The following is an 8,899-nucleotide window of genomic DNA, read 5'->3' as shown; positions in this document are numbered from 1 at the left end:
CACGACAACCAAAAAGGTTTGATAGCCGCCTTAACTTTTGGCCCTGGCGCTGCAACATGTACAATTGAATGAGACATGGAACGTAGCAACAAATGTTAAGTGCTAGTTTGAAGGAGATGTGAACCTTAATGAATGCTCGAAGTGCACCTTCCCCATCGCTTTTGCCAGCCGGGGTTGTTTCCAGAATAGTCTCGGTCCCATCAGCTGCTTTCTTGATCTGGGCACGCTATGAACAGAAACGGTATCAAAGTGTTAGGCAAGCGAAGATGTGAATAGTGCGAATGGAAAAGCAAAAAGGGCTAACCACAAAGTTCATCATTGGAGCTGAAGGGATCACTGAGTTGCCTTTCCTGACTAATGTGTTGTACTGGTGCTGGGCTACCTCATCAAAAACGGTGGGTTCTTCCAGAATCTCCTCAGCATACGCCGGCTGGCATACCTCCACGCGGGTACTTGCAAGAAACCATGTGAGATAGTTGTTGAACGCGATCGGGCAGTGCTCACGAAGCCGGGCTCGTTTTCCAGCCCTTGCTTGCTCCACACTAAGAGCGAACTGCACGACATACTTCCTGTGATGCTTGGCCCAATCCTTGATCTTCCGCTGCTTTTTCCTATCCAACCTGCAAGTTAGAAATAAAATATTAGCATCATCGAAACCGTCAAGAAGCTGCTAAGTGCTCAAGGTTAATTATATCTTACGCATGTAGCAACTTGTCCGTGTCCTCCCACTCTGGCGGGTGTGGCTGGAACAAACCAAACTGGCGGAACACCCGATGTGGCAGGTGAAGCTCAACCGCCCAGTTGCATATCAGTGGGCACTGCATATGCCAGAGATCCCTATCCCTAGTGCACATCGGATTCAGCCTGAACTCTATAGGGTTACCAAAACTCTCTCCTTTTCCATACGGCTCCCATTCCACCTGCAAAATGGGATTGAATGCAAAATTGATATCGAGTTACGATACAAGCATGATAATCACTTATGCAATGTCGGTTCACCTGCTCAGGCGTGATCGCGTCCAGCTCGCTCTTGTACAACTTGTACATTACCGAGGGATCATCCGTCGTCTCATTTAACACATCCTACTTGTAAGCCCAGGTGGGGAGCCGTAGTGGGTCGTCTTTATCGTCCCAATCCTCGTACTTCACGGTCTTCGGTCGTCCAACCGGCAAACGCTCCCAGCTCCATATGGAAAGTGCGAGCAGACAACCACCAATACCTCCAGTGTGCCTACAACAGGCTTCGTCCAACTGCACATAAAAGAGAACATGGGCAAATTTGCCGCAAGAGCGCATTGATAATGTATCAATGAAGTGAAAAGGAAACAACTTCATACCTGTCGATACAAGTAAGCCAGTGTCGCCGAACCCCAACTCCATTTGCTATCAAAGACGGTCAACGCCTTCAGCCACATCCATGGAGCATTCTTGCCTGTGCCATCAGCAAACATTGTCCTGGATATCACGTACCACATGTAGACACGAGCATATGTCTTCACCATGTCCTCATTAGCATCCTCAGGGCAATGACTGAAGTTCGATGATATCCACGTGAAAGTAGCGCCCGCTGCGACTCTTTCCTTCTTCTTATCTTCTGCTTCTGGTTCCCGAGGCTCCGGAGGAACCATACCGATAAGGGCATGCATCTGCGCGCGCCACCCATCAGAATCGGTGTTCATACATAAAGGATTGCCATCGATAGGAAGACCGGTGATCATAGCAATATCCTGCAGCGTCACGGTCATCTCCCCGGTCCGAAGATGGAAAGTGTGTGTCTCCGGCCTCCAATGATCAATAAGCGCGGTGAGTGCTGCAGCATTGTTGGGTGGCGTCGACCGGCGGACCAACTGAATGAAAGGGAGAAGTCCTGCCTCCCTTAAATACGGTGTGTACCGCTCATCATAGCGCATCCATCCAAGGTTGATCCCGTGAGACCGAAGCTTCAGAGGTGCAAGCTCCTACAAACAAACAAATCATAACATTACATATGGGGCATTTGTGTTTGAAAAAAATACGAAATTCATAACACCGGCCACTTTCAGTATTACCCGCTGCTCCACCGACATAGCGTACGACCGGTGTTGTTTGTCCCAATGATCATCGAGAAGCCAAACCATCCTAACAATTTCAACAAAGCATTCTTGTCAACACGATTATCTTTTCAATTCAAAAAAACTAAAGTAGGCCTACTACATGCAAGATTCAAAGCATATGTATCCAAAGCATTTTTCTCAATACGAGTATAATTCAAAGCATATGTATCCAAAACTAAACTAGGCCTACTTCATACAAATAACTTTTCCATAGAAATAACATGTCAATCTATATATCCAACCATATCTTTTCAATAAAATAAAATACACTAGGGTTCCACAAATCAAACAAACAAGGGTTGTAATACATGCAAATTTCTAATACATGCAAGATTCAAATCTAATCAAATCAAACAAGGATTTTCCAAATCTTCAAAATACCATATTTTGTATGGATAGAAAGAAGGGGATCGGAGGAGAGTACCTTCTAGGATGGATTGGTGAAGAAATGCACGGACCAAATCGTCGGATCTGAAGGATTTGGGAGAGGGGATTGAGAGGGGAGAGAGGAGGAAGCCGCCTGCCCTGTTCTGTAACTCCTGGAACGAATGGGTGGGGTGGGGGAGGGGAGGGGGAGCGGGCGGCTGACACCTAAGTCACAGTGTAGCGCCTAGCGGCTAGGCGCTGCACATTACATGTGTGGCGCCTAGCCCGGAGGCGCTGCACTGATGGGTGCGGGCCCAGGGGATGCCACGGTGGACAGGAGTGCAACGCCGCCGCGCTAGGCGCTGCACAGTAGGGTGTGGCGCCGGCGTGGCGGGCGCTGCATAAAAAGGTCAGGGAAGTGAAATAGTTTCATGGGCAGTTCATTCGGTGAATTGATTTAGTTTCGACGTCAAAATTGTCAAATTTGCCTCAAACGAGCGGCCTGGCATCCCGAATAAAATAAAAGGAATCGAGTCTCCGCAATCGTCGAGCCATTCGCAACTAGAAACCCTAGCCATCTCCCCACGCCGCCGCCGTTCCCCTCCGGCAGCCATGGCTGGGATGGCATCACGCTACGAAGGCAAGACAACCGGCGACAAAGGCTACTGTAGTGTGATTTATTCACCCTATCCACAGTCGTCGCCTCTTCCTCCTCGCCTGACCGACCTGTTCCAACACTTTGGTCTGGACAAGATCCGCGCGATCATGAACAGTTCTGATGGTAAGACGTTCGAGCAAAAGATCGACAAGTTACGAGAGGTGCGCCCAATCACTCACTTGTCTTTCGTCGTCTAGTTTTGTCCTTCCATCCAGATTTCAGTTTTGTCCTTCCATCCAGATTTCAGGTCTCCGTTTGTTTCAAGATCGCTATAATTCGTAATCCCGTGCTGGATCTGTATACCTCAGTTAATCCTTAGGATATATCTCCTTATATTTATTCAGGAAATGAGTGCTTTCGAACGTGCTCGTGATGTATTCTACATCGTCGAGGGCGAGGATGGCGACGAGGACGACGACGTGGATGTGGACGAGTCGGATAGAAAGGTAGGGAAGGTGGTAACAAGCTTCGTTCTATCCATATGTTAAAATATGCACTATATTCTTTATGTTGGGCGAATTTGTCTCTCCATTCTTTGACTAATACCTGCTTCTGATCTCCACCATGTTTTTGCCTGTTCAGCTCTTAGATGATGAAAAGAAACCCGATATCACGAAACGACCACACGCTCCTATTGAAGATGAGCTGGAATGCAAGAAGCCAAAGATAGCAGAAGGCTCAAGGTGCCAAGGAGAAGAACCTGAGGCTGGAGGGATAAAGAATTCCTCCTGGTAGGTAGTGTTTTATGTGTATGAAATTCCAACCTTCGTTTTATAACTTAACATTGCACCAACACTAACACATTTCAAATATGCACTTGGTTTACTCTCGAGTAAGCTGCAGTTTCTGCAATCTCTGATGTTTAATGTTGCATCAGCCAGTTCAGCAGTGACCACTTTTATCCAAATGGTGTCGGACTGTTGTTTTATGCAACTTGAGAAAATAAATAGATAGCTTTTATCATAAAAAAATCAGGTTGCTCATACTGCAGTTTACTCTCAAGTTGCAGTATTAATTTTTCCAATACATTTCGGCATTGGCAAAACCAGCACCTTAGAATTGCTGTCATTAACATCCTTTTATTGATGAGGTATTAACAATAGATGGCTGTTAAAATGACACCTAGTTTATATATATAGCATACTTATGTAGCTTCACCTGTCGTCTGAACTATGATTATATGGAAGCCCTAAAACTTCATGGAATAATTTGTACCATCTAGCAAACTTCTAAGCCCATGCTTAAATTGGGAAAATTGTATTTTTCCCAATGCAATTCTGCAGCGCCCAGTAAATCTGTTCTTTGGACTCAAATACTTATCCTCTAAAACATCAGGTCAAGTTACCTTGTAGAAAAACTTGTCTCTTCAAATGGTCTCTACTTTGTTATTTTAGCACAGTTGAATTCATACTGTGTATTTTCTAATTAATTATATTGGTGCTTTCCAGAGCTCGCTAATGCTTCTGTTGACTTAGCTGTCCCTACTTTTTGAGGAAACGTTCAATTGTTCTTGAACACAGAAAAATTTCAGATTATCCCCTCTATACCTAACCCACCTATATTCTTTAACTTTAAAACGAGTTAATGCGCAACCAACTATATAACCTAGCTTTGTTTTTGGGATTTTTACCTGCATGTCTTAACTAGATGAACCTGTGTAGAACTCAAACTCATTAGGAGTCAGGTGGTCTGTCCTTTATGAAATGTAACCAAAATATGAACTTAGTTGTCATGCATATACCTTGTCTTGTCAAATGCTTACACCATGTTAAGTCGTATTGTTGTTTGTCTTCACTTTTGTTCTGTGGGGCATATGTTTACTATTTCTCTAGCATTGTTTTGTCTCTTGTCTTTTTGTTGGCCCACTTTCATGTACTCCCTCTGTATCAAAATATAAGATGTTTTTTGGCACTATGACTGTGTCAAAAACGTCCTATATTTTGATACGTAGGGAGTATTTTTATCCATCTAGTCCTTCTGTAATTGGTTATTAATTGCGTAATTCTGTTTGAAATTCGGAGCCATCAAAAAAGTATTGAGTTAACAGACCACCGCAGTCGAGTTCACATACTTAGGCCCTAATGACTTCTTCAGAACAGCCTGTGTAAATTTTGGGTTATAAATTGTACTCCCTCCGTCCGGAAATACTTGTCATCAAAATGAATAAAAGGAGATGTATCTAGACGTATATTAGTTCTAGATACATCTTTTTTTATCCATTTTGATGGCAAATATTTTTGGACGGAGGGAGTATCTTAGTAGTTAATGTGCACATGCTTGCTTAATTGTTGCACTCAAGCTACTGCTTTTCTGTGAAGTTCCTGTTTCTAATATGTTTATATGTATTTTGCTTCCTTAACCATTAATTGAAGTCTTAAATTTTCCATTAGTTTTGTTACCAAGGCTTCATGTGTGAAACCGCTATTCACGGTGTTCTTTGTTCTGACAGGGTCTGATGACAGGGGAATGCAGTAAACACCAGAAGCATCAAAACTATGATCTGGAACAGTATCCTGAATAAACTATTTTCTGGATTATGAATGAATTCTGAAGCATGGGGCTATAAGTGAATTATGTAACATGGATTTGTAACTATGGTGGATGTTAAGTTAACGTTCTATCAGTGCATCGTGAATGCGTGCTGAATATGCTTCTGTTATGGTTTCGTAACTTCGAGACTGAGCATGTGGTACTGGGTTGCCGTAGGCCTGTAGCCGCTGTACCTACGTTTCATACTGTAGGTATGTTGTCCGAGGAGTGCCCTTTGGGCAACTCGAATGCTGATCACGTAAGGGCAACTCCAACTGGCCGATGCAAATGAACTTGGTTTTTGTTCGTTTGGATTGGTTTGGTGTTGGGGTGTTTTTGTTTACTAGCAAATATGCCCGTGCGGTTGCAACGGGAGAAATAATGTTCTTTTCCATGTCTCTTAACTCAAGTACCTATGCATCATCGCAACCGGAGAACAACACATGCAGATTAATATAGTTAGTGATGCTACCAAGATTCGTCACTACGCAACTTTCTCATTTTCCAATTCAACCTAGGCACATTGACTTGCTTAACTCACATTTTCTGAATTCAACCGGCTTCCTTCCAAATCGACTTGCACCCCCACGTAGAACTATTTTGGGCCACTTACCGCAACGAGTGTTGAGCATGCAGGTTTTGACTGTCTAATCACTATCACCATCCCCTTCCTCTTTCCACCATTTTCCAGTTAGCATCAAGCTTATCTCTGCCCACATGGTCATCTTGGCTCTTTCGTGCCTCTTTGTTCACCCCAACTCTATGTTGGCTGCGCCGTTAGAAAATAAATTTAAAACAATAGAACTCAGACTTATCTAGATGCCCCTCCCTCTCATCTCTGAGCACATCGTGCTCCGTCGGCGGCAATGGCGGCTCCTTCTGGCTGGATTGAGGCGCGGAGACCCATGCTCCCCTCATCTGGTAGGATTCCCTCCTCCGGCGGGATCTCCTCTCCGAGCTGGATGGTGGGCACAAGATCCCCTGCTCAAGCCTCCAACCACGCGGCAAGCACCAGCAAGAAATTTTGTTTGTTGGGGAATGAACGAATTGAATGCAAGATTGCATTGTTAAAAGGACGGAGAGTGGAACACCATCTTCAATTTCTCATTTGATCCCACCTTCTCTACTTGATTCCCTGTTTGCTCCGTGTTGAAGTTCATGAACAAATAAAACTGGAAGATCATGCGATAGGTTTTATCCTGTACTGAACTTTTTTTTTCTCCAATCTTCGTATTTGTTGTGCTTGAAAATATTAGGACTGATGTTTTGGTCCGTTTTCTGTCAATGAGTAAATGTTGTGTATAAAAAATCAGTGCTCGAGATTACGATTGCTTCATATATAATAACAAACTTGCTACAGGAAGAAGATTTGGGGCTGCGCTCTGGTCTGCGGCGAGGTGGACAGGGGAAGCGTCGAATCCAATCCAGGCCACCTAGACCAGAAGAATTGAATAGCTCTTTACCGATTACCATGGGAGGCAAGCCAAAATCTGACAACAAGCACAACTATTGTGGCGCCTGACTACATCCCTTGGTAATTGTTTTACTCTGCTTTGGTGGTTCCATCGATCTTCGTTGGAACATTGGCTAATTATATTTTGTAATGGGACTTGGCAAGGGATAGAGACTGGCATGATTTTCTTTTTCTGAACAGCAAATAGGCTCAACCCTTCGTCATTTTTGAAGTTTGGACAGAGTTATGAACCCTTCGCCATCTAATCCCTAGATTATTGGAGGATCAAGATGGTGGCCATCAGGGATGTATGAGACATTGAAACAGTATTACTTTATTCAACTACAAGATCTGATGATTGTTGTGGTAGAGTAGAATGTCACACTAGCAGTTGATTTGATGAATTTTGCATGTAATCTCTATGGTGTCCAATTACAGAAATCTGGAACATATGCCTTCAATTGTGCATCCTTCACTGTCCTGGCAACGCCCCCGTTGTGGTTTTCAGATGTCATACAGTCCAAGTGACGCAACGTGATGGCGGTTTGGATGCCGCTGGAGATGCATCAAGCATGGGTAGAAGCAAAGAGCGGATGAGGCTAATGCTAGCAAGTAGTCTCATCTCTTGCTATTTGTTTGCCACAGGAATCCTTAATTAGTTTTAATTTCCTCTGCAAATTGTATGGTAGGTAGTTATTTGGTAATACATGAGCCTGACCTGAACTTTGGTATCCCAAAGTCTCTCAATCTTGATTGTTAGTTCCTTGCCCCTGATATTCTTAATGCCACATAAGGTTAGACACAGCCATTACAGTTTTGACAACAACACTGAAACATCAATGATATAATTTGACATATTTGTATGAGGATGACTATTTCGTTGCTACTTTTGCAGGAGAGTTCTATTATCAGACCAGGGTAAGTGCCGTTGATATGATGGATGCCATCAGGTTGGAGTTTGAAGCTGTTGTCAACAATGGATGCATGCCAGTTCTGCGCGCAAAGCTATTGTCAACAAAGGGATGCCTCCGTGTCCCACGGGAACCTTGAGAAGCTTGTGCCGACTATATGGCAGCAACTGTATGTTGCAAGACATGTGCTAGACAAACAAGAACTGGATGCCGACATGTCCACATAGACGGTGCAAACATCGACGAATTAAGACGAATGTGAAAATAATCCTTCCAAGTTTTTCAACAAAAAAGAGATGAAATACTTTAGGCAGTGCTGTAATGTAAAATACTACAGCAAAAGAAAATGATTATGGTTCACTAGATGGTTCTGTTTCAGTTATTGGAATGGTTTCCCTTCTATATTCATCAGGTTCGAGTGGGAAGCTGCTATTGACAATGGATGCATGCAAATACTGCACGCAAAGGTATTTTTGACGAAGGGATGCCGATGTGTCTCACAGGAAGCTCGAGAAGCTGGTGCCGACTATAGGATGTTGCAAGATATGCGCCAGACAAACAACAACCGGATGCCGACATGTCCGCGTAGAATCTGCAACCAACGACAGAATGCATCAAGGCCAGTGTGAGAAAAATGATTGTGCTTCAGTTATTGGAATGGTTTTCCTTCTATGTTCATATCATCATTATATTAATTTACGAATTTTGCATTCCACTATGAATTTAATATGAACTAATGCAGTCACGACACCCTATTTCTTCCCCTGCTATACACCTATATATCACTATACCAATTTAAATACAGGGAGCTGCCTATGGACTTGGAAGCCTGAAAAAGGCAAATAGTAAAGAACTTTGAGTTTCATAATCAAAATTGAGACAATATTGT

At 43.5% G+C, this 8,899-nt stretch overlaps 2 protein-coding genes across 2 annotated transcripts; one reads left to right on the top strand and one right to left on the bottom strand.

Moving 5' to 3' along the window:
• Window positions 1-364: 364 nt before the first annotated feature.
• On the bottom strand, window positions 365-2,588 carry LOC120964306 (protein MAIN-LIKE 1). The gene is made up of 6 exons (XM_040388836.3): window positions 2,518-2,588; window positions 2,049-2,118; window positions 1,338-1,958; window positions 1,000-1,251; window positions 700-920; window positions 365-620 (listed from the first exon to the last, which is right to left on the bottom strand). The coding sequence occupies exons 2-4, from the start codon at window positions 2,115-2,117 to the stop codon at window positions 1,084-1,086; spliced, it is 858 nt and encodes a 285-aa protein (XP_040244770.2). The 5' UTR covers window position 2,118; window positions 2,518-2,588; the 3' UTR covers window positions 365-620; window positions 700-920; window positions 1,000-1,083.
• A 383-nt stretch (window positions 2,589-2,971) lies between these two features.
• Window positions 2,972-5,787, top strand: LOC109767422 (uncharacterized). Its single transcript, XM_020326175.4, has 4 exons — window positions 2,972-3,278; window positions 3,462-3,563; window positions 3,700-3,848; window positions 5,567-5,787. The coding sequence occupies exons 1-4, from the start codon at window positions 3,072-3,074 to the stop codon at window positions 5,571-5,573; spliced, it is 465 nt and encodes a 154-aa protein (XP_020181764.1). The 5' UTR covers window positions 2,972-3,071; the 3' UTR covers window positions 5,574-5,787.
• The last annotated feature ends 3,112 nt before the right edge of the window (window positions 5,788-8,899 follow it).

Source organism: Aegilops tauschii, chromosome 5 (genome assembly GCF_002575655.3).
Source record: "Aegilops tauschii subsp. strangulata cultivar AL8/78 chromosome 5, Aet v6.0, whole genome shotgun sequence".
Classification (NCBI taxonomy): Eukaryota; Viridiplantae; Streptophyta; class Magnoliopsida; order Poales; family Poaceae; genus Aegilops; species Aegilops tauschii.
The sequence above is the reverse complement of the archived record's forward strand: the minus strand, read 5'-3'. Positions and strand labels throughout refer to the sequence as shown.

Coding starts and splice junctions, on each gene's coding strand:
- LOC120964306 (XM_040388836.3), bottom strand. CDS start 2,117: ATGGTTTGGCTTCTCGATGATCATTGGGACAAACAACACCGGTCGTAC. Junction 1,959..2,048: donor CTATGTCGGTGGAGCAGCGG/GTAATACTGAAA, acceptor GTTTGTTTGTAG/GAGCTTGCACCTCTGAAGCT. Junction 1,252..1,337: donor TGGCTTACTTGTATCGACAG/GTATGAAGTTGT, acceptor TTTTATGTGCAG/TTGGACGAAGCCTGTTGTAG.
- LOC109767422 (XM_020326175.4), top strand. CDS start 3,072: ATGGCTGGGATGGCATCACGCTACGAAGGCAAGACAACCGGCGACAAA. Junction 3,279..3,461: donor AGATCGACAAGTTACGAGAG/GTGCGCCCAATC, acceptor ATATTTATTCAG/GAAATGAGTGCTTTCGAACG. Junction 3,564..3,699: donor TGGACGAGTCGGATAGAAAG/GTAGGGAAGGTG, acceptor TTGCCTGTTCAG/CTCTTAGATGATGAAAAGAA.